Consider the following 23,815-nt stretch of genomic DNA (forward strand, 5'->3'; position numbering starts at 1 on the left):
TACAAGCTTTAATTAATGAAGCTGCAGACATAAATGAAACATGACACAGAAGGTTAGGACATCTAAATTTCAAAACCTTATCAACTATGGAGAAGATGGTTACTATTTACATAAACTAAATAAAGACCACTCAAGCATATGCAAAGGGCGTGCTCTAGGTAAGAACACCAAAAGACCATTCATGATAGCACTAGAAAAACCAACAATGTTTTGGAATTAATTCATTCAGATTTATGTGGACCTATGTCTATTCCTTCTATTGGAGGATTGTGGTATTATATTTTGTTCATAGACGACTTCTCTAGGAAAACGTGGATTTACTTCCTCAAGTTCAAAGAATCAAAAGAAATCCTAAAGAGATTTAAAGAATTCAAAAACATTAACTGAAAACTTATCAGGACATAAAATTAAAACTCTTAGAACTGATAATGGAGGGGAATACAACTCAGATTTGTTTAAAAGATTTTGTAAAAAAACAAGAATTAAGAGGGAATATACCGTTTATTATAATTCAGAACAAAATGGGCTAGCAGAAAGAAAGAATAGGACAACTATAGAAGTTGCTAAAGCTATGATGTTTGATCAGAATCTAGAATATTTTCTTTGGGTAGAAGCTTCTTGTACCACTGTCTATATTCAAAACAGAAGACCCAACTCCTACCTTAGATATAAAACTCTTGAAGAAGTTTTCACCAAGGTTAAACCCAATATAAGTAATCTTAGGATTTTTGGGTGTCCTGTATATATCCATGTTCCTAAAGAAAAGATAACTAAGTTAGAACCCTCTGAGAAGAAAGGTATTTTTGTAGGGTATAGTGAAACATCTAAAGCATATAAAATTTTCAAACCTGGACAGAAAAATATTGAACTTAGTAGGGATGTTCTTTTTGAAGAAGATCTAGCATTCAAAAGAGCCCTAAGTTCTGAAAAACCCTCTCCTTTACCTAGTTCTTAAAGAAATACCTCAGAGGGAGAACATTAAAGAAATTGAAGATGAAATTCAAAACCTGAATCTTGGATAAACTCAAAATTCAAAGAAAAGACCACTTTGGGCCATTGTTGCACCTTCTAGAATAGTCAGAGAAAGCAAAAGACCCAAAAGGTTTTCTAGTTATGCACCAAACATGAATGATTTGTCCAAAACAGAACCAACCAATCCTTCAAATGCTATTAAACATATAGCTTGGAAAGAGGCTATGATAGAAGAATCCCAATCTATTATGCAAAATGATGTTTGGGAAGTTGTTCCAAGACCTAAAGGAAAATCTATTGTTTCTTCCAAATGGATATTTAAAATAAAGCATGCTACTGACAATAGCATTGAGAAATATAAAGCCAGATTTGTAGCTAGAGGATTCTCTCAAAAAGAAGGGATTGATTATGAATAAACTTTTGCTCCTATTGCTAGATATACCCTTGTAAGAGCAGTCCTAGCCATTGCAGCATCGAAGGGATGGAAAGTATATCAAATGGATGTGAAAACAGCATTCCTAAATGGAAAGATTACAGAGGAAGTATATTTGGAGCAACTTGAAGGATTTGAAACTCACGATCCTAACATTTTTGTTTGCAAACTTAAGAAAGCTCTCTATTGGCTTAAGCAGGCTCCAAGGATTTGGTATGAAAGAATTGATAAATATCTCACTAGCTTAGAATTCTCCAAAAATGAAGTTGATCCAAATTTATATTATAAAAGGGATAAAGATAATATGGTAATTTTGATATTGTATGTTGATGATTTACTAATAACAAGTGATGATCATCTCATAGATCAATGCAAGAAAGATCTAACTAGAGAGTTCGAGATGAAAGATTTGGGACTCCTTCATTAATTCCTAGGACAGGAAGTACGACAGAATTCAGACAGCATTATACTTAATCAAGTGAAGTATACATCAGATATTATGAAAAAATTTGGAATATGAAATTGCAAGTCTATGTCTTCTCCAAGGGAGACTAATCTACATAAACTTAAAGAAGCAGCAATAGAATCACCTTCCATAGATTCTACTCTTTACAAACAAATGATTGGGTCCCTTATGTACTTGGTAAACACAAGACCTGATATTTGCTATGTTGTTAATGCCTTAAGTCAGTTTATGTGTGAGCCAAAGGAGATTCACCTAGTTGCAGTAAAACACATTATGAGATACTTACAAGGCACTCTAAATCTTGGGCTCAAATATGAAAAAGTTAACTTAGATTTACATGGATTCACTGACTCAAATTGGGGTGGAAATGTTAAAGACTAAAAAAGTACTTCAGGATGTTGTTTCCATTTAGGATCAGCAATGATATCTTGGATATGCAGAAAACAGTCTTCCATAGCACAAAGCTCCACAGAAGTTGAATACATTACAGCAGCGATGGCCTCCTGAAAAGCAATTTGGTTGAGGAAGTTACTTGTGGGATTATTTGGCCAACCCATGAATCCTACAATTATTCATTGTGATAATCAGAGTTCCATCAACCTTTCGGTGAATCCAGTTTTTCATGACAGGTCCAAGCATATTGAAATTCTTTACCATTATGTAAGAGATATGGTAGACAAGAATACTGTAATATTAGAATACATTTGCACTACAGATCAAACAACAGATATTCTCACCAAACCTCTCTCTAGAGTGAAGATAGATCACTTCAGGAAAAGACTTGGTATAGTTAAATAGTAATTCATTTGTATTATTTAAATTATTAATAAGCTAATTTTATAATCAAGTTATTGACTGTTATGGGCTCCACCATTTGTATTCATTATTTAAGAGGTCACGATCTCTGAGATAATGAACAATTGTATAGAAGACATTATGAGAGATGACAATCTCTTAGATAATGTGCTAAACAGTAGAGTTCTACTATAGGATCTAGATGAGTTCAAGATCACATTGTGAGGTAGACATTGCTATGTCTATAAGTCACAATTTGGAGAAGGGTAGAATTTTATTATTCTCTGGAGTTTATCCTGTGTTCTAGTAGATCTTAACTCAGGATCATGTTGTGAAATAGGAATGCCAGTATCTGAGTCACAACTTGGATAAATGAAGAACTTAATTATTCTTCAGATTTATCCTGTATATTGTATTCTTTGCAATACTAGTAGCATTGATTTGTCATATCACGGGTTTAGTAATATGACATTGTATCATGTGTTCTATGATACCACATGCTAAGAAGATTCAAATAGATATAGAGTATCAATTCTTGCTTGTTCATCTTTACTGATGTTGCTAGATATGATATCTCTTAGTATGATTATCAAGTTAATAGGGAGTGTTAATTCTGTAACTTGCAATCATGCTAATCTAATAATAGATCGGTTTGATCTGATATTGCATGATAAATACTAATCTAAAGTCATTGCATTATCCTCTTAAGGATATCAGTGCCAATCCTTTTATTTTAGTTTAAATCTAACTAAAACTCCTTTGATTTAGTTTGTGGTTAAAACTTGTTAATACATAAAAAGTCACCGACTTCTAGAGATTAGGAAAAGTAGACTATGGAATGGACATGTCCTTTCTAACGACATGTCCCTTGATTTCTATATTTATTAAGGGTATGGTTGAAGTCTAAGAGCACACAAGAAAACAATAAAGTCTGCTCCTTAGTCAATACTGCCCAAATACAACTTGCAGAAGAAAAAGATAGTTCTAGATTTATATTTCTAAATTCATTCAAGATAGTACTTTGAAGTTATCTACAACAAGTTCAAAGCAGGCATAGGAGGTATAATCTAAGTTTGATTCAATTAAAGAATTTGCAGAAACTTTACATTAGCCACAGACAGAAATAATAATTACTTACAAATATAGCCAATATCAGAAAGTATTAAATCGCACAGAAGAGAACACAAAACACAGATTTAACGTGGTTCACCCAATCCCTGGGCTACATCCACCAACAGCAAGTCCAATATTATTATTAACGAGCGATTACAATCCCAAATCCCTTAGAACTAAATACTGCCGCAAGAAGCTACAATCTCGTCATACATTATGAATCCCTAGCCCTAAGCCATTTTTTTTTTTTAAATTGCCACTTACAAAATTAGGGCTAGAATAAATCATCAAATGGAAAAATAATAGTCGGTGCCTTTTACAATAGTAATTCATTTTTGGCTTCGAGGGTGTTGCCCTTGAAAACCACCGAAGAGGCGTTGCAATTAACCCCACCCTGTACAGCAACAAGGAGCGCACTTGGGGCGCTGCCCCCAAACCCCCGTAGTAATAATCTAGGAGGAGACCAAGTCAAATAAAGTGGGAAAAAAATAACATCCAAGTCTGATTAGGCTCCACATAACAACAGTTAGAGTACTGAAGGCGTGTTGAATTTTGGAATTAACTGAGTGGAATTTTTTGGAAAACCCCAAAATCTAGATTTTGCATTTAACTCCTATCAAGCTGAAACCTATCTCAAACATCTTAACAGTATTTAAACAAATAAAACTTATAGGAAAATAAAGAAAATAACTTAAATGTTATATTAATATTAATCCTCCCACCCCTAAGCCAAGTGTTGAATTGCAAGGTAAACTTGCAAGCGTATGCTTGGACCCAACTGAGTTATGCATACTCGAACTAAGTTGGGCAAGTTATGCCAACTTGGCGAGTTGGGCGAGTCATGCCCCAAAACTCGGCAAACTGAGTTCCTAAGTTGACACAACTTGGCTAACCCAACTCGCCAACACACCTGACTTGCACCAAGCTTGGTGACTCTATTCAAATGTAATTCATTTTGGATATGATTGATTGCAGTGTGCAACTCTGAGAGGATGATCATTGTAGTCATTTCTTGTTTATCATTATGTGAATTAAAGAATATCTTTCCAGCCAATCAGATACAAAGATGATTATTCAAGCGTGATAATGTAGCATCAGGTTTTTAGTTTTCTAAACAGCATGCATTTTGTGGTTATCTTCTTTTGAGTATTGTTAACTAGTATTGATGATACAACTGATGTCATTTTTGTTTATGTGCATATTATGTACATATAATTGATGATTACATTTTATTTACATCTGATAGAGATTATTATCTATATGTGAATATTGTGTATTGTGTATTGTCTTGTACAAAGACATTTTATCAGTCTATGAAGAGAAGCATCTAAGTCTATAATATTGTAAAGAGAGCAAAGTGAAATCTGCTTGTGTGTGAATGCTCAAAATTTGTGAACTTTGTACTGAGACTCATTATTATTTTCTAATAAAGGATTACTACTCAATGTGGCTGGACTTTTCCCTCGAGTGGGAGGGTATTTCTAGTGTTATGGCAATTTTTTGCTTTATATGTTATTTGTTGATGCTACTCTAGTTCAAAGGATTCAACATGGTCTCAGAGTAGTATCATTTCATTTACCTGCTCTTAAGAAATTGTTATCTCTAAAAGTTGCACCCTGACTGAGTTCTAAAACCTAGTCACTTCGAGAAACATGAAAATACTCCTAGGTCTGTGGGTTACCCAAAAAATGGAGTAGATCTCCGAGTTCTAGGTCAGTTCCTATGAGATGTTTTCACCTATTTTCTCTTCAAACATAACATAAAACTTGAGAGGGAATGAGATAGAAGGATAACATAATTAAAACTTAAGACTAAGGTGATACACCGAATGTGAAATGAGATTGATATTCTTGACACAATGAAACCTTCCTGAAACAGTTCAAATATGACATAATTCTGATAACAAATTACTCATTTTCCAGATGCTAAAAAACTGAAGGATTCTCACTTAGGACTCAAGATGAGTCACAATAATGACAACAAATCAGTACCTTTCATACAACAAGATGAAACTCTAAAAAGGTCTTCAAACAACTCTTCCATTCGAAATTTCAAAGGGTGAGCCAATAGCATTCCCATAATTGTTACAAAGCAATCACTATGGAAACTATGAAGGATTCAAGAAGAAATCACAATAATAGCTCTCTTACAAAAATATTAGGAACCCTTACAAATGAGCCTTCAGCTCATACTTATGTCTTTTTCCAGCCAACTACATCATTAATGCCAACAACAACTCCTTGGTCGAATTCGGCTTTCAAGGCCAATTTTGAGACCCTATAAAGTCTTCAAAAACGTGTAAATATGGCTCAAAAGTCATGTCTCAACAATATCAACATAAAGACCCCTCATTAATGCACTCTTATCTCTCAAAATATCCCACAAGAAGTCTTTGAAAAGTAATAACTTTCTAACCTTCAAATCCCATCAATATGACCTTAGACACCTTGCCATAACTCTCCAAAATATCTTTGTTTGACTTTTAGAGATAAAAATAAATATCTTATCTTGCACTTCAAGTAATAATTATTAAATAACTTATAATCCATTTACTTAATAAATATCAATTACATAATGAACTATAAAGTATTTAATACATTTATTTAAGAATTATTAGGTTATTTATTATTTATTATTTAAACAAAATTAATTATATTAATAATATTTATTGAGTGATAATTAAATCACTTAACAAAATTATTAATATAATAATGTTCATTAAAAATAATAGATTATAAATTATTTAATATTTTTTTATTAAATGATGCAAAATAAAATATTTATTTTTATTTTAAAAGCCAATTTCCATATTTTGTATTTTTAAAATAATATCAAATAAATGATTTATAAAATATCATTCATAAATATTATAAAAATTATACAATACAAACTTATGTTGATTTCTCTTCAAATTTAAAACCTTGGGGTAAAGTTTTATACAGGAAAAACTCTACTTCCTCTTACAGTTGTTGCAGATGTACTTTTGCTGATGGTATTTGAAACTTCTAAATGCTTCCTTTACTTCACTGCCATTGATGGTAGAGTTTGTAGCTGCTGCTTCATTTTTATTCCTTTTATGACCAAAATGATGTATTGCATATGTATCATTGTTGTTTTGTAACCCTTCAATTTGCTGCAAATCTGACTCTTGTATTGGGTTCAAACAAAAAATGCACCATTGATTGACATAACTATGACTCTACCTGAAATGAGCCGAGGGGGTAAAAATTTAGGTAACAGCAATAAGATGGATCCAGGAGCAGAAGGATGATGGGAGATTGCATTCAAGGGAGGAAAAGCTTGATACATCCTATGGGTTAGTCAAGCAGGCTGAAGAATGAAGACATAGCTTACTGTCACAGGGCTGAGTTGATGGCAAAACAATAGACATTTCTAGAAGAATGTAATATTCCCATCATAAAATAATTAAAATATTAAAACTTTGTATGTAGTACTGATTGATTTAGTATATCTCGGGCCACTTTTTTATTTTATGTCATAGGTGTAGGTTTTTTCATCGGCTCTATTTGTGCACCCTCTGGAGTTTATCTAACGGGTATTTATGATCGGCAGGTAGGTTATTTTTCAGTATTGTACTGAGCCCAAACTGGCCCTTTCTTCTCAATTAAAAAATAACTGTTCCTTGATTATGTTTTAATGGATTCACAATGTTTGTCACATGAAATGTATATATGTGTATATATATATGTGTGTGTGTGTGTGTGTGTGTGTGTGTGTATATACATGTGTATATATATATATATATATATATATATATATATATAATGAAATATGATGCCAAAATAAATAAAAATGTTTGTGCAATTATGAATTTATTCAAATAAGTCCCTCAACTCATATGCAAAAGAAATGCAACTTGTCTATAAACAAAATGCTGCAACATTATAAATGTTTTACAATTAAATGTAACCTGGTAATACTCCAGCTCACATAATGATTGCAGCAGGCATGTCTTGACTCCCACAAATGTCCCCTGACAACCAAATTCTGCAATGTCTGATAAAGGCAGCACTACTCACAGAAAATACACCAAATTTGGGTGATAATCTGCAGGAACAAAGCAAAGTAACAGCCACGTCTGCAAGTCCCAAACACCAAGCAAGACACTACCAAATACAGCTTGATATGAGCAATTCAAAACCCCACGTTAATCACTGAAACCATGTGCAGAATTAAAGAGCATCTGATACAAATTTTTATCTGTATGTGATTATTGTGAGTATTTACTATTCAGTATTGTCTTGTATGAAGACATTTTATCAGTTTATGCAGAGAAGCATCCAAGTCCATATTATTGTAAAGATAGCACAAAGAAATTTGCTTGTACGTGAACTCAAAATTTGTGAGCTTTGTACAGAGACTTATTATTTTTCTAGTAAAGGAGAATTGCTTGGTGTGCTGGGTTTTTCCCTCGAGTAGAAGGGGTTTCCCAGGGTATCTCTGGTGTGATGGTGATTTTTTGCTTTAGCTGTTATTTGTTAATGATATTCTGATTCGAAGGATTCAACACATATATCTAAGGTAAAGACTTGTACCAAATAGTTCAAATTTAAATCACGATTTCCAATGTCACGTGATAGCTTACAAAAGATATTCTCAAACTTTGGGTTCATATCAGAAGCTTATGAAGCACAAACTACATGCTGAGTTATAGTCAATTATATATATCAAAGGTGTACTTCGATTGAAAATAACTGAAAGAAGTCAAATATCTCCAACTTAACATGAAAATTGGTTTAGCAAACATTTCTATCTGTAGTGTTTTAAAAGAAAAGGTAACGATAGTCTCACATTAGTCAGCATTTCTAAGTTCAATTCATTCTTGTCCCCAAGTTCACTAGTTATGGTTTTGGAATTGATGGAAACTCTCAAAGATTTCAACAAGCTTTACTGGTAAAGATACCTACATATACATCTGTCAATAAACAGGTGATCCCACTTTATATATAAAATGAAAAAAGGGATCAATAAATATAACTTACCATATACGGCATGCAAAAGCCCAAGCTTCATGCCTAAAATGAACATAAGAAGCAATGAAATTGAGCGTGAGCTCCTCCCAAAACACCAAGCTGCTATTGCCAGGATTAAGACCTTTGCTTTGCTTTCCTCTACACAGAAACAATACTATCAATCTTTTTTAATAGAATCAATGGACTACAAACCTAATCTAGTATATTTTTTCAAAACTTGATTTACAATCTATGAACAAAAAGCAATTCATGAAAATGAAAAAAAATGTAAAATACAATAGAATATTACAAAAAAATTAAGTTATAAACTTCTAGTCTATGTTGTTGGTCCTTGTGGTTCATCCGTAAAAAGATGTATGTATATGTATAATTTATTATTTAATTTAACGTATTATTGTACATAATATAGCTAGCATATGTAATTTCTTAGTATTTAATATTTATTATTAAATTTGTAAATAATAAAATTAATATAATATAACAAAATTATAAAAAATAATTAATATTAATAATTTTAATTCTCAATATTTATTATTTATTATTAAAATTGTAAATAATAAAATTAATATAATATAATATTAACAAAATAATAAAAAATAATTAATTTTAATTTCAAGCAAGAGCCTACAACACAATGGTAAATTGTGAGCCTCTTATCTGGAAGGTCTTGGGTTCGACCCTACTTGAGCTTAATAAATAACAATAATTAATCACAACACAATAATAATCAATCCTGGCTTTGGCCTCTCACCAATCAAAAAATAATAGCAACAATAATTTCATTTGCAAATAAAGTATAGGTAAAGGATGAAAGATAGATTGTTTCAGATAAAGCACAGATATTAATTTCATTTGCACTGTTGGTGTATTACAGTAATTAGAATTTAGTTAATTACTTTTCCAGCTTTTGAAACTGTACTTTGTAAAAACTTATCTCCTCTGGTTTTCTTGTATTGCCTATTTTAAGGCATCATTTGAATCGATAACACATTATCTTCTTTTACACTATTATTTGGTATCAGAGCCATTAACTATTCCCAGGCCCATGCTAGTGATCTGTGAATAACAGGAGACTAGAAGTGAGAGATTTATCATCAGATTGGGAGTGAAGATGCAGTATCTGTTGGTCATCACAATTGCCAACACTGCCAGGTTGAATGGAATAACTGCTAGGTAAAGAGAGTACAGTACCCTGCAGAAAAAGGATAGCCATGGACTTCCCTTTGGAATGCTGAGAAAATTGTGAAGATGTAATGCATTAGAGACTACATTTGATGGAACAGACAAAATGTGCATGGAAAGTCTGTCAACATTGTGCGTAGTGGAGGCATAGCATTTGTGTACTTGTGGGGAATAACAGCATAAAAAAAAGTTACCCAATCACTCTTTTAAGGAATGCACCAAAGTAAAGTAACAGAGTAGATGTTTGCTATGTGTTTATATATTCTATTTATACAAGGTGCAGTTAGTGCATGCCATGAGTTGATGCAGTCCAGTTGTATCACCTGATTTAGAAATCTTCAAGATACTATGGAAATACAGAGGAGACACATTTCTAGAGGTATGTATATTTTTTCTTTGCACAAATATTAATTTATGTATCTATTAAGGAGATATAAGGATGCAAAATTTTGAAGCTACTTGGATTTCTTTATTGTAGTAATAAGGTTATTTAAATGAAGAAATTAGTTACCGTTGCTATATTTGAAGGGTCTGATTTTCATATTTGGCAAAGAAAAGCATAGTTATGTTTAACTGAAAAAGATTTATGGGAGATATTGAGTCAAATTTTGGAAAAAATGAGATGCAAATGAAGCAACAAAATGGACAGCTAAAGAATGCAGGGCTACAGCATTGATTGCTCTTGACTTATCTAATGAATAGTTGCATCATATTGATCTAAGAACTACATCAAAGAAAATATGTGATGGGCCCAATACGTTATTCCGTTCACAAGTATCTATGCTAGGATGTCCATTAAATAAAAACAAGTTGTGTTGAAGTTAAAAGAGAACATTTATTACACACCATTTAAATAAATAACTAGCTCTGCTCTGCGAACTCAGCAAAAATGACGAAAACAGCGAATGCAGTGAAAAACCTTTCAAAAAGCAAGCGCCTCAAATCGAGTTTTAATGCATTTCAGCGAAAGACAGGAACGCGGCCTCCTCTTACGACCTATAATAAATTCGAAGCCTTTTCACAGCACAGTCATGAACTAGGCAACATTCGGGATGTAAATAAAAAAAAATTTGAAACCTTCGTCCGGCAACATATTGAACGAAATAAGGAGATTCCTTACAATCAATTCCATAATAAAGAAGATGGATGGCAGACGATGCGCAAAAGGAAAAGGCGACCACAATTTTGGCATAATCAAAATGGAATAGGGGGAAAAATTCAACAACAAAAAACTTTCTACAGTAAAACAAGATATGCGACAGATCCAAAGTTTAACCCTCACCCTAAATTGAAAATGCCAAAAAAGCCTCGAGTGGTTTTTGAGGCCAATTCTATCCCCTTAGGAAGGGCTCAGGAAATCATTTCAAAAATCAAAAGCCCCTTGGCTCCCTCAAAACAATATCATGAGCGCAACCCATGGATTAGAACTCTTAGCAAGAAGAAAGAAGTGTACATCCCACCGCACCGAAAAAGAGATCAATCCGCCTTTATACAAAATATGGAAAATCATCCAAAGCCTAGCCTCATGGAGAGATATTCAAAAGGTGAAGAAATTATAATCAGCAATACCTACAGTGAAGGGAGATGGAAAGACTGTGAAGATAAGGGTATCTATATGTATATGAATGGTCCGTCAAGGAAGAGATCCAGGCTGGTGCGCATTATTTCAAGGATTTGGGGCGACAAGGTAAGTAGCATTAACTTTTTTGCTGAAAAATTCTGGTTTATTCTATGCCGAAATCCACAGGATAAAGAGGAAATATTGAAATCAAACTATGTTTTTCACAAAGGTCACCATATCAAATTCTTAGCTTGGCAACCAAATTTCAATAAAAACCATATTAAAAATTCAAAATCTATAATTTGGATGGAAAGCATAGAGGTACCATCAAAATTAATGGAAGAAACAACAATTAAAAAGATAGCTAATTCGTTAGGAACAGTAATAGGTTTCGAAGATAACATTAACAGATCTAATAAAATTAGGGTTCTAATTAAAACAAACCAAATCCAATCAATAAATAGGAAAGTCATTACAAACAGATCTATTTACAATCTATCTTTCAAAGAATTTTCGGGAGACATTAACAAAATTTTAGATCCAAACCTTGCAAAATCATATATAAAAAATAATATTAAAAATCTAAAAACGAGGACAGGCAAAACATTAGCAAGAGAGGAAGAGGAAACCAGAGAGATACCAAGCTCTAAAGAAAACCCGACAGAGGAAAATAAGGAAAACGTTATTATGGAAAGCAGACCAGAAAACAAAGAAGAAGCAATGGAATTCGGTAGGGATATAAAGGAAATGATGGAATCAGAATGGAAGGAAGACATCAGCTATCAGCACTCATTAAATAAATTTAAAAACTGTACGGATTGTCAGCTAGAAAAGGAAGTAATTGAGGAAATGGATCAGAACATTCTGAAATTAAGAAACTGATGCATGAAGCTCTCTTGACTCAAAATGATCTAACAGATCAAAGTCTATTAGCAGAAGAACTTCACACGGAACATAAAGGGAAGAAGATAAAACTCACAGATACAGGGGAGACATCAGGAAGTTGTGAAACTCAAACAGACGAGCAGAGAAATGAGAAAGAATCGATTCCCGTCAGGCAAGAAGAACAGAGAGTAGAAAAGAGAGATGAGAAAAACTTAGATGTCTTTCAAGAAATAGGTTTTCAAAAGGAAAACTTAGAGCAAGAGACTATCATGCTATCAGCAGACTCTGCACAATGGAGCAATATAACAATCAAGAAAAAAGGGAGAAAGAAAAGCTATAAATTTTGGCAAACCCCTAGTAACGGACAAGATATGTTTGCATCAGAACCAGGAAAAACTGATAATGCTTTAAGAGAGCCACTTTTTTCCTCAAATATGGATGAAATCTGGTGGAATATGACCATGAGTAGCCCTATCAAAGAAAAGAGTAACATAGAGGTTGAAGGGTCAAGGTCTATCCAGACCATACATGAAGAGATCGGCAAGTTAGTAATCTATTGATTAAAAAAATCATCTCAAAAGAAAATTAGGAAGGTGAGGAATCAGCAATTGCGGAAATGGTAGTAAATGAAAAAAATCTTGAAAGAATTGGGATAGCAGTGAATCAGGAAGGAATGAAGACTCCAATTTGCGGAAAATCAAAACAAAAGAGGGGAAGAAAGTCACTCAAAGAACTTAGAGAGGCAACAGGACAAATTAAGGAACAAACCAAGATTCTCGATCTTCTATACAATGGGAAGGGGAAGTTCCTTCCCAAGGAGCAATGAAAATCACTACTTGGAATGCTAGGGGTCTTAATGCCCCTAGCAAAAAACGCTTGTTTAAGCGTAACTTAACTCTATTTGATTCAGACATTACATTAATTCAAGAAACTAAACTTAATAAAGATGAAGGTATGAAGTTGAGTCAGAAATTGGGAAAATGGAAATCAGAACTTTAGTATTCGCACAGAGCTTCAGGAGGACTAGGAATTATATGGAACCCTCGGCAAATCAGTATAGAACTACTCTCCTCCCAAACAAACTGGATGAGAGCAAGAATTATCAGCTCTAAATCAGACTTTAAAATTGTTATAGTAAATGTCTACGGGCCAAAACCTATAGCAGACAAGTTAGCAGTCTGGGAAGAAATCAATACATTCATCAATATGATGCCCCTAGAAATTATCATTATTGGAGGAGACTTTAATGCGATTTTAAGTAAGGAAGAAAAACAGGGAGGGAGCACTCAAGCCTACAAATCTATGGAAGACTTTAAAGATTGTATTCAGAAAGATTCACTGATGGATATCAAAACAAAAAACGGTATCTATACTTGGAATAACAGAAGAAAAGGATTTTGTTATATAGCAGAACGATTGGACATATTTCTCCTAAAAGGAGAACTTAGTTCGGACAAAATGGCTAATGTGGAAATTCTTCTTATGGCTAGCTCGGACCACTTCCCAATGAAATTAGAAATTAAAGAGCAGACAAAACCCAGCAGGAACCCCTTCAAATGCGAAAAGATGTGGTTTCAGGACAAAACTTTTATGGATCATGTCAGAGAATGGTGGCAAGAGGAACAGTTTGAAGGTTCTAAAATGTTTTGCCTTGTCTCAAAACTGAAAAGTGTTAAAGAAAAGATATTAAAATGGAATAATCAACACTTTAAAAATATTTTCAAAGAAAAACTAGAAATAGAAGAAAAAATAAATAAACTAAATAAAGTAATCATTGCAAAAGGAATGAATAATGAATCCTTTATGCTAGAAAAAGAATATTCACTAAAACATGAAGAAATCTTAGCAAACGAAGAAATATTCTGGAGGCAGAAATCCAGAGAAAAATGGCTCCTAGAAGGGGACCGAAATACTAAATTTTTTCATAATAGCACTCTTTTTAATAGAAATTATATTAATATTTCAAAAATTAAGAACTCAAAGGGGGCGCAATCCGAAAACCCGGTAGAAATTGCAGAAATTTTAACTAAACACTTCAGTAACACACTTAATAATATGAATTTTCCAACAAAACAGCCCAAGAAGAGATGTTAAAGTAAATCCTAAAGCTGATAACTGAAGAGGATAATAAGTTCCTCTCTAAACCCTTTACTCTCCAAGAGGTAAAAACAGCACTCTTTAGTAAGAACCCAAATAAATCACCGAGTCTGGATGGCTTTCAAGCTTTCTTCTTCCAACAATGTTGGGACATCCTAGGAGAAGAATTGTGGAAAGCCTTAGAAGCCACACGTAATGGTGGCACTATTCTAACTGAGATTAACCACACCTTTTTAACTCTTATCCCCAAAAAAAGCAATAGTATTACGTCTAGGGATTTTAGGCCTATTGCATTATGCAACACTATTTATAAGGTTTTTTCTAAAATATTAGCCAACCGTCTCAAAAGAATTCTTCCAAAACTTATTTCGGAAGAACAAACCAATTTTGTTCCTGGTAGATCTATTTTAGACGATATTTCCATCATACAAGAGACTATACACTCAGCGATTAAAAATAAGGAAGCTTGTATGTTCCTCAAATTGGACATTCAAAAAGCTTACAATAAGGTAGATTGGAGATTTCTCTGCAAAACATTTGAGGCCTTTGGCTTTTCAAAACAATGGGTTAACATTATTTTTCAATGCATCTCGACTCCCAAAATCTCGATCCTCATTAATGGCACACCAGAAGGTTTTTTCAACATTTCTAGGGGTATCAGACAACAAGATCCTATATCTCCCTTTTTGTTTATTATTATCGCAGAGGCTTTTGACAGGGCTATTAAAGAAGCACAATCTAGAGACAAAATTAAATAAGTAAGAGTCACAAATGAAGTTGAGAATACTACGCACCAACAATTTGCTGATGACACAATTCTTTCTAGAATCAGCACTCTCCAAGAGGCAGTTCATATTTAACATATCCTAGATACATATACAAAAGCATCAGGACAAATGATTAATGCTGAAAAATCAGAAATCTTCTTTCTCAACACTGCTAAGGAAGTTGAAGACCAAATTTGTAATAAACTTGGCTTCAAAAAAAGTAAGTTTCCATTCAAATATTTAGGGATATATCTTGAGAAAAGTAATTATTCTAACCCAGGCTGAGATCATATTCTCAAGAAAATTGGCAATCCAGCATCATGGAAAGGTAGGTGGTTAACAAAGGCAGGCAGAATGACCAAGATCAAAGAAGTCTTATCAGCCATCACTATTTATCAACTTTCTTGTTCTCATCTCCCCAAAAATATCAACTCAAAATTAGAAAGCAAACTTCATGACTTCTTTTGGAATGGATTAGAGGATAAGAAAAAAGCAACCTTAATCAGCTGGAGTAAAATCTGTAAACCAAAAGAATATGGCGGATTAAGGATCAAAAATTTAGAATGGCAGAACGAAGCCCTAGGGGCTAAACAAGTATGGAGATTATATCATGAAATTGACAAAAAATGGGCTAAAATCCTTTACAATAAATATCTTAATCCTTTAGATAAAACTTCATTATTTAGAATTAAAATCCCTCCAAAGGCTCTGCAGGCTAGAATTTCATGGTTAAAAGCAGAAATTTGATCTCCAAGTACCTAACATGGGACATAGGGAATGGAGACGAAGCTTTATTCTGGGAAGATTCGTGGAATGGATTTCCCCCCCTTATTAGTTATGATTTATCACCAAAAGCAATATCGTTCCTTAAAACTTTACGAGGGACAAAGGTGAAAGATTACATAGAAGAATCAAATTCAGATTCTGATAAAAATTGGAAATGGAAATCATTACCATAAAATGGAATTAGCCTATCTGATAAGGAAAAACTGGAATACATTCTAAAAAACCGAATTATTAAAATTCGAGATAGGGAGGAGAAACTTATTTGGGCAACTTCAAAAGATGGGAATTATAAAGTAAAGGAAGGATATAGAATGATTACAAATTTGCAAAAATGGGAAATCAACACCCTCCCTTTGGACCTATGCTGGGACCCAGCAGGCCTTCCTAAAGCAGGAATGTTCCTCTAGGCAGCAATGCAAAAAAGAATATTAACTGCAGATAGAATTAGGAAAATGGGATTTGAAGGACCTTCAAGATGCATTTTATGCAAACAAGCAGAAGAAAATGCAGAACACCTTTTATATACATGTAAAGTATCTCAGGACTGTTGGAGATGGCTTCAAAGAAAATTTAATTGGACCTCCCCGCTAGCTAGCAATTGGATAGATCATTTATTAGGCTGGCCTAAAGACACCTCTAAAAAGATCTATGGTAAACTCTGGAATATTTCTCCAGCTATAGCTCTATGGGAAATTTGGAAAGAACGAAACCGTAGGATCTTTCTACATCAAAGCCTATCTAAGCAAGCTCTCTATTCAAAAATAGAAGTGGCGATCTCGGAAGTGATGAATAGTGACCTCAGGAAGCGTCCAAGAGAAGAAGGATCCTTTTCAGAATAGGATGCAAAAATTTTAAAAAGATGGCCACTGTTAATCAACCCACCCCTCTATTACAAAAAGAAGAACAATCTCACTAGACTTACCTGTAAATGGGAACCCCAGCCGCCAAGATGGAAGAAATTGAATTTTGATGGAGCCTCAAGAGGGAATCCTGGCAAAGCTGGAATAGGATGTATAATAAGGGATGAAAGCAGTAACTGGTTAGCAAAAAGATCCAAATCTCTAGACAAGGTGACGAACAATATTGCAGAGTTGGAAGCAGTTGAAGAAGGAATTAATCTTAGCATTAAACTCAAAATTAAAAAACTTATGATCGAAGGGGACTCCCAAATTATTATTAATGCTCTCAAAAAGGGAGTTACCCCAAATTGGGTGTTGAATTCCAAATTAGAAGATATCATCAAATCACTCTCTACATTCAAAGAAGTTAGATTTTCGCATATATTCAGAGAAGGCAATAAGGAAGCCGATAAATTAGCCAATTTGGGTACCGATGGCATTAACACCCTATCTTTTAATCATATCACTGATTCGTATATCCGATTGAACTCATCATAATTGAATCACACTTATGCATGTGAATTGATTTAGTTTGAATTGGGCAGAGTACCTAAATTTTATTAAAATCTTACTTTTGAGAGATCGATATTCGCATGATGAAATCGAGAGGAAACTTTGATCATTGGGACGTCATCGCCATTATGTCGCATCTAGATTTTTCTCTCGTCCCTATATATTAGTGTATTCCAAAACTTAATTTTCATTTTACATTGGTTAGTGATTGATTTAGATAGTCATAGGTTGAAGTCTGGGTTTGGCTTTATGGATTCCAACATTAGTCTTTATCATGCCTTTGAAAACCGCACGATGGCTTTTTGTGGGCCAATAAAACCAGAGAGGTGGAATCGGCTCCTCCGGCCAATTGACGACATGAGTCGAGTAGCTGTTAGTCGAGCTTTAGGAGAAGGTATCTTCAGCTATGAATACTCCTGGAGGACTAACAATGACATAGCAGAGCTTTGGGTGGGTTGTTTAACCAGGGCGGGAGTGGAGAAGTGGGATATTATCAGGTTAACCCATAATATTTTCAATCCCTATTGGTTAGTAGGTTTGGAAATTGTTGTCGCCAATATCGATGGCAGGCTCCATATCCCCCTCCCTAAGTATTATATGGAATTTGATGTAGATAGTCCGGAAATTGGTAGGAGTCCTAGACATCCATGCCTGGTAATTAGGGATAATGTAAAGTTTTTTTGTGAATGGTCGAGAATGGAGTTGAGTATTAACTTCTTGTTAAGGTGGAGGAGAATTGTTGAAGACCCTGGTAGGGAATGGTTAACCAACTACCTGAGGGCATACGACGCCTACATTTATCCAAATGTAGACTTTTCAGACTTGGAAGAAGTGGAATTTGTTTGCCCAATTATGATAAAACAAGCAGGAGAAGAACTACATTCGAATTCCCTCCAGGTTCAAAGGCCTCCTCGCTGCATGAAGCCTTGGAAATTATTCTGGTCTATAAAAGAACTTGAGAATGTACTGTGGGTCACTGTTATATTGACCCAAAATTTTGTAATGTGGGTCATTTTGTTGGTTATATCGACCCAAAATTTTGGCTTTGTGCTCAATTAGTAGTATGGTTTCTTTCTATAGATGTCTCTATTGACTACAACTAAGGTTAAATTATTGCATGCAAAGCGCAATATAATAGTGTCCCCTCTTATTTTATCAAGGGCATTTGAAACTGTATGTATCGAATTTAATAATAAAGATATACATTATGTAGCTAATTTCTTGTCTCTTCCTCTGGTATCGATTGCAGTCTCTGGGATGCGGCCTATCCCAAACTTTCTTGTTATTTGGAATGCATTGAATTAGGGTTAATTTCTATTAAATTTTTCTCCCGGTTTGGCATTAATCACTTTACAATTTTTGCACATTTATTTGAAACAGTGTTTAGGGAACACATATACAATTTACCCCTCATTCCGCCATGACAGGATTTTTTGAGTGTTTCCTCCTCATAAGTTCTGTAGTGGTTTGCTCCCTCTGTCAGAGTTGTAATTCGTATTATTACCCCTAATTAACACTCATCCTGTTAATCATCACATTATGCATTAATCATGATAAAAATAATAATTTATAATCTCATACTCTAATTTCTGATAATTTTTCAATACATTTTAATATCAGCAAATAATAAGAAAAAGTAATTAAAAATAATAATTAAATATTTTTGAATTCTAATAATAATGAAATCTATAAACTACTAATTATTCTTTATAATATCTTTATGGATCGGGCCATCCTGATCTAATACTAAGGAATTGATGGATTTCTTTATTTTTCCTAACCCCTAACATTTGGATTAGTTGTGGTGATATGTATACAGAGATTAGGTTTCTATTTCCCTTTATCCTCATATCAGTATGACAAACACAAATATGAATTTTGATCTATAAGATTGTAATTTACTGGGGTATGCCCCTTTTACTTATGTATAATATAGGAGTTCGGTCCCGAGCAAGACTGGAGGTTTTCTTTCCCCGTTCTTTCCTACTAGTGCCCGTCAGAACGGTGGACAGCTTGTAATTTTGATTTAATTAATAATAATTAATCATGGCTACAGCCATTTACCAATCAAATTTTTTTTTTTTTTTTTTTTTTTGAGAGAGAGAGAGAGAACATTTTTTTCTCTTCAAAATCAACTTGCAAGTGTAAACTTCATTTTCATCATATTTTTTTCACTCTAGGAAAATAATCCTAGTTTGGAACTGTGATTTATTCTTTCACTAATGCAGTAGAGTAACAAAAGGCATTAATTTGTTGAGGAAACTGCTTTGCTTGTAAGGAAAGGTCTTGACATTTCAACAAAGAAAGGAATTCAAATATTTTATTGTCAGAAAATTTGGCATGTGAAGATGAATTGCATTCAGTGGGCCAAAGATCTCATCAATGGAAAGTTGAACAACAATTCACTGCAACTAAAGGTGAAACACAATCTTGTAGTTTTGGGGTGCATACAAATGACGCATCTAATGATGACAACTCACTTCAAAAAGAAACTTTTGATGAAAGATTTGTACTTTAGAGAGTAGTGAAGGAAATAAAGAGGTTTGAGGCAACAGAGGCAGGAGGATGTCTATCATCCCAAGCTAGACTGTAACCCAAGGATGATTTATTACATGAAAACCACCCTCTTTTTGTCACTAAAGACATGAGGGCACGTTGCATATTTGTCTACTTTCAAGGAGCAAAGGGGTTAAGGTCCTTGTGGGTGCAGTTAATTATGTATCAATGTTTAATTAAAGATTTGTTGAGCACTTGAAGAGAAATTAGACACTCAGAAGAGATGTGGACTTTTGGAAGGAAGGTGTCTGATGTGCAAACAATGGATTGGTGATTTGTGCAGCAAAGGATTGTTTCCACAATAGTTGAGTAGGTGTTAGACACACACACACAGAGCAGGTAGACTTCCAAAGGAAAGGTGTTCATGTGTCGTACTAGAAAGAGCATAAGACACACTGAGAGAAGATGTGTAATTTTAGAGGAAATGCGTCTAATTGTACATGGTGGGTGGAAATAATTTATGTTCTCTCATGTCGTGCAAACAGTTCCAAGGTTTATAGTCACAAGATACGCTAATGTAGTGAGTTTGGTGTTTCTTAGGTGAGCGAGGAAGAAAGTCTCTAGAAAGTTTGGTTCAAAACAGATCCACTCTTGTACATATTAATGTAATAAGCCAAGGAATGTCAGCATATTCCAATAATGAGGTTTTAGTTTGTTTTTATGTTTTTGAAACTGCCTTCTGTAAACAGTTATCTTCATTGGTTTTTGTATTGCCTTTTTAAAGGCATTCATTGAATCAATAACACATTAAGTTTTTCTACTTTTGCACTATTAGGCATAAAGAAATGATGCAATGTGTTCAGAATTTCACAAAAGGCCCGAAATGCTCTATGCATAAAAAAATATGGCAGAACTAAAAGCCTCAAATACATGGAAAAAGTTTTGAAAGAGTCTAAAATTCCTCACGGATTTACCTTGGCCCAAACCTCCAAACCTTTTCTGAATCCACAAGGGCTAGACCCATAACCAAACCCAAGATTAACCAGACTTGTTATAAATATTCACTTGCTAATAATATCAGGAGTTTATTTGGTTATGAATCAAATAACATTCACAACACTTGATGGTGCATGATAAGAAAAAGTGGCCTTGAACACTAGAGATTGCAATGTCATCTCTAAATGGATTACAATTCAACCATACCAAGTCTTTTCCTGAAGTGGTCTATCGTCACTTTAAATAGAGGTTTGGTGAGTATGTTTGTTGTTTGATCTGCAGTCCAAATGTATTCTAATTTTAAAGTATTCCTATCTACCACATCTCTTACATAATGGTAAAGAATTTCAATATGCTTGGACCTGTCATGAAAAACTGGACTCACTAAAAGTTTGATAGAACTCTAATTATCACAATGAATAATCATAGGATTCATAGCTTGCCCAAATAATCCCACAAGTAACTTCCTTAGCCAAACTACTTCTCGAGAGGCTAATGTTGCTGCAATGTATTTGGCTTTTGTGGAGCTTTGAGCTACTAAAGACTGCTTTCGACATATCCAAGATATCATTGTTGATCCTAAACTGAAACAACATCCTGAAGTACTTTTTCTATCTTTAACACTTCCACTCCAATCTGAGTCGGTGAATCCATGTAGATCTAAATCAACTTTCTCATATTTGAGCCCAAAATTAAGAGTGCCTTGTAAGTATCTCATAATGTGTTTAACTGCAACTAAGTGAATCTCCTTTGGCTCACACATAAACTGACTTAAGGCATTAACAGCATAGCAAATATCAAGTCTTGTATTTACTAAGTACATAAGGGACCCAATCATCTGTCTATAGAGAGTGGAATCTATGGAAGGCGATTCTGCTACTGCTTCTTTAAGTTTATGTAGACTAGTCTCCATAGGAGAAGACATAGATTTGCAATTCCACATTCCAAATCTCTTCAAAATATCTGATGTATACTTCCCTTGATTAAGAATGATATTGTCAGAATTTTGTCGTACTTCCAATACTAGGAAGTAATCAAGGAGTCCCAAGTCTTTCATCTCGAATTCTCTAATTAGATCTTTCTTGCATTGATCTATAAGATGATCATCACCTGTTATTAATAAATCAACATTCAATATTAGAATTACCATATCATCTTTATCTCTTTTATAATATAAACTTGGATCGGCTTCAATCCTGGAAAATCCTAAGCCGGTGAGATACTCGTCAATTATTTCATACCAAGCCCTTGGAGCCTGTTTAAACCCATAAAGAGCTTTCTTGAGCCTGCAAACAAAAACATTAAGATCATGAGTTTCAAGTCCTTCAAGTTGCTCCAAATATACTTCTTCTATAATCATTCCATTTAGAAATGTTGTTTTTACATTCATCTGATGTACTTTCCATCCCTTCCACACTATAATTGCCAAGACTGTTCTTACAGAGGTATATCTAGCAACTGGAGCAAAGGTCTCTTCATAATCAATCCCTTCTTTCTAAGTGAATCCTCTGGCTACAAATCTGGCTTTATATTTCTCAATGCTATCATCAGCAACATGCTTTATTTTAAATATCCACTTGGAAGAAACAACAAATTTTCCTTTAGGTCTTGGAACAATTTCCCAAACATCATTCTTCATAATAGATTGGTATTAATCTGTCATAGCCTCTTTCCAAGCTGTATGTTTAATAGCATCTGAAGGATTGGTTGGTTCTGGTTTGGACAAACCATTCATGTTTGCTATATAACTAGAAAATCCTTTGGGTCTTTTTCTTTATCTGACTATTCCAGAAGGTGCAGCAAAGTCTTGTGCTTCTTTGACTATTTTAATGGCCCAAAGTGATCTTTTCTTTGAATTTTGAGTTTCTCCAAGATTTAGGTTTTGAATTTCATCTTCAATTTCTTCTATGTTCTCTCTCTGAGACTTGGACTCAGTATTTCTTTCAAAACTAGGTAAAGGAGAGGGTTCTTCATAACTTAGGGCTATTTTGAATGCTAAATCTTCTTCAAAAACAACATCCCTACTAAGTTCAATATTTTTCTCTTCCGGTACGAAAATCCTATATGTTTTCGATGTTTCACTATACCCTACAAAATAACTTTCTTCCCGAAGGATTCTAACTTAGTTATTTTTTTTAGGAACATGGATATATATACAGGGCACCAAAAAATCCTAAGATGACTTATATTAGGTTTAACCTTAGTAAAGACTTCTTTAGGAGTTTTATCTCTAACGTAGGAGTGAGGGCTTCTGTTTTGAATATAAACAGCAGTACAAGAAGCTTTTGCCCAAAGAAAATATTCTAGATTTTAATCAGATATCATAGCTCTAGTAGCTTCTATAATTGTCCTATTCTTTCTTTATGCTACCCCATTTTGTTCTGGATTATAAGGAACGGTATACTCCCTCTTAATTCTTGTTGCTTTACAAAATCTTTTAAACAAATCTGAGGTGTATTCCCCTCCATTATCAGTTCTAAGAGTTTTAATTTTATGTTCTGATAAGTTTTTAGTTAATGTTTTGAATTCTTTAAATCTCTCTAGGATTTCTTCTGATTCTTTGGACTTTCAGAAGTAAATCCATGTTTTCCTAGAGAAGTCATCTATGAACAAAATATAGTCCCAAAATCCTCCAAGAGAAGGAACAGACATAGGTCCACATAAATGTGAATGAATTAATTCCAAAATATTGTTGGTTTTTCTAGTGTTATCATGAAATGGACTTTTGGTGTTCTTACCTAGTGCACACCCTTTGCATATGCTTAAGTGGTCTTTATTTAGTTTAGGTAGAACAGTAACCATGTTCTCTATAGTTGATAAGGTTTTGAAATTTAGATGCTCTAATCTTCAATGCCAAATT

General features: G+C 33.8%; 1 protein-coding gene across 3 annotated transcripts in view; it reads right to left on the minus strand.

Annotated features, from left to right (window-relative positions):
- Positions 1–23,815, minus strand: part of LOC149541281 (piezo-type mechanosensitive ion channel component) — a 288,359-nt gene that overhangs the window by 157,964 nt on the left and 106,580 nt on the right. For all 3 annotated transcript variants that reach the window (XM_089796579.1, XM_089796580.1, XM_089796581.1), the window contains one exon: positions 8,783–8,911. In XM_089796579.1, coding sequence (XP_089652705.1) covers positions 8,783–8,911 — 129 coding nt within the window. The remainder of the gene's footprint in view (positions 1–8,782; positions 8,912–23,815) is intronic.

Source organism: Cupressus sempervirens, chromosome 8 (genome assembly GCF_028749045.1).
Source record: "Cupressus sempervirens isolate cs-2001-9-10 chromosome 8, ASM2874904v1, whole genome shotgun sequence".
NCBI classification, from domain to species: domain Eukaryota; kingdom Viridiplantae; phylum Streptophyta; class Pinopsida; order Cupressales; family Cupressaceae; genus Cupressus; species Cupressus sempervirens.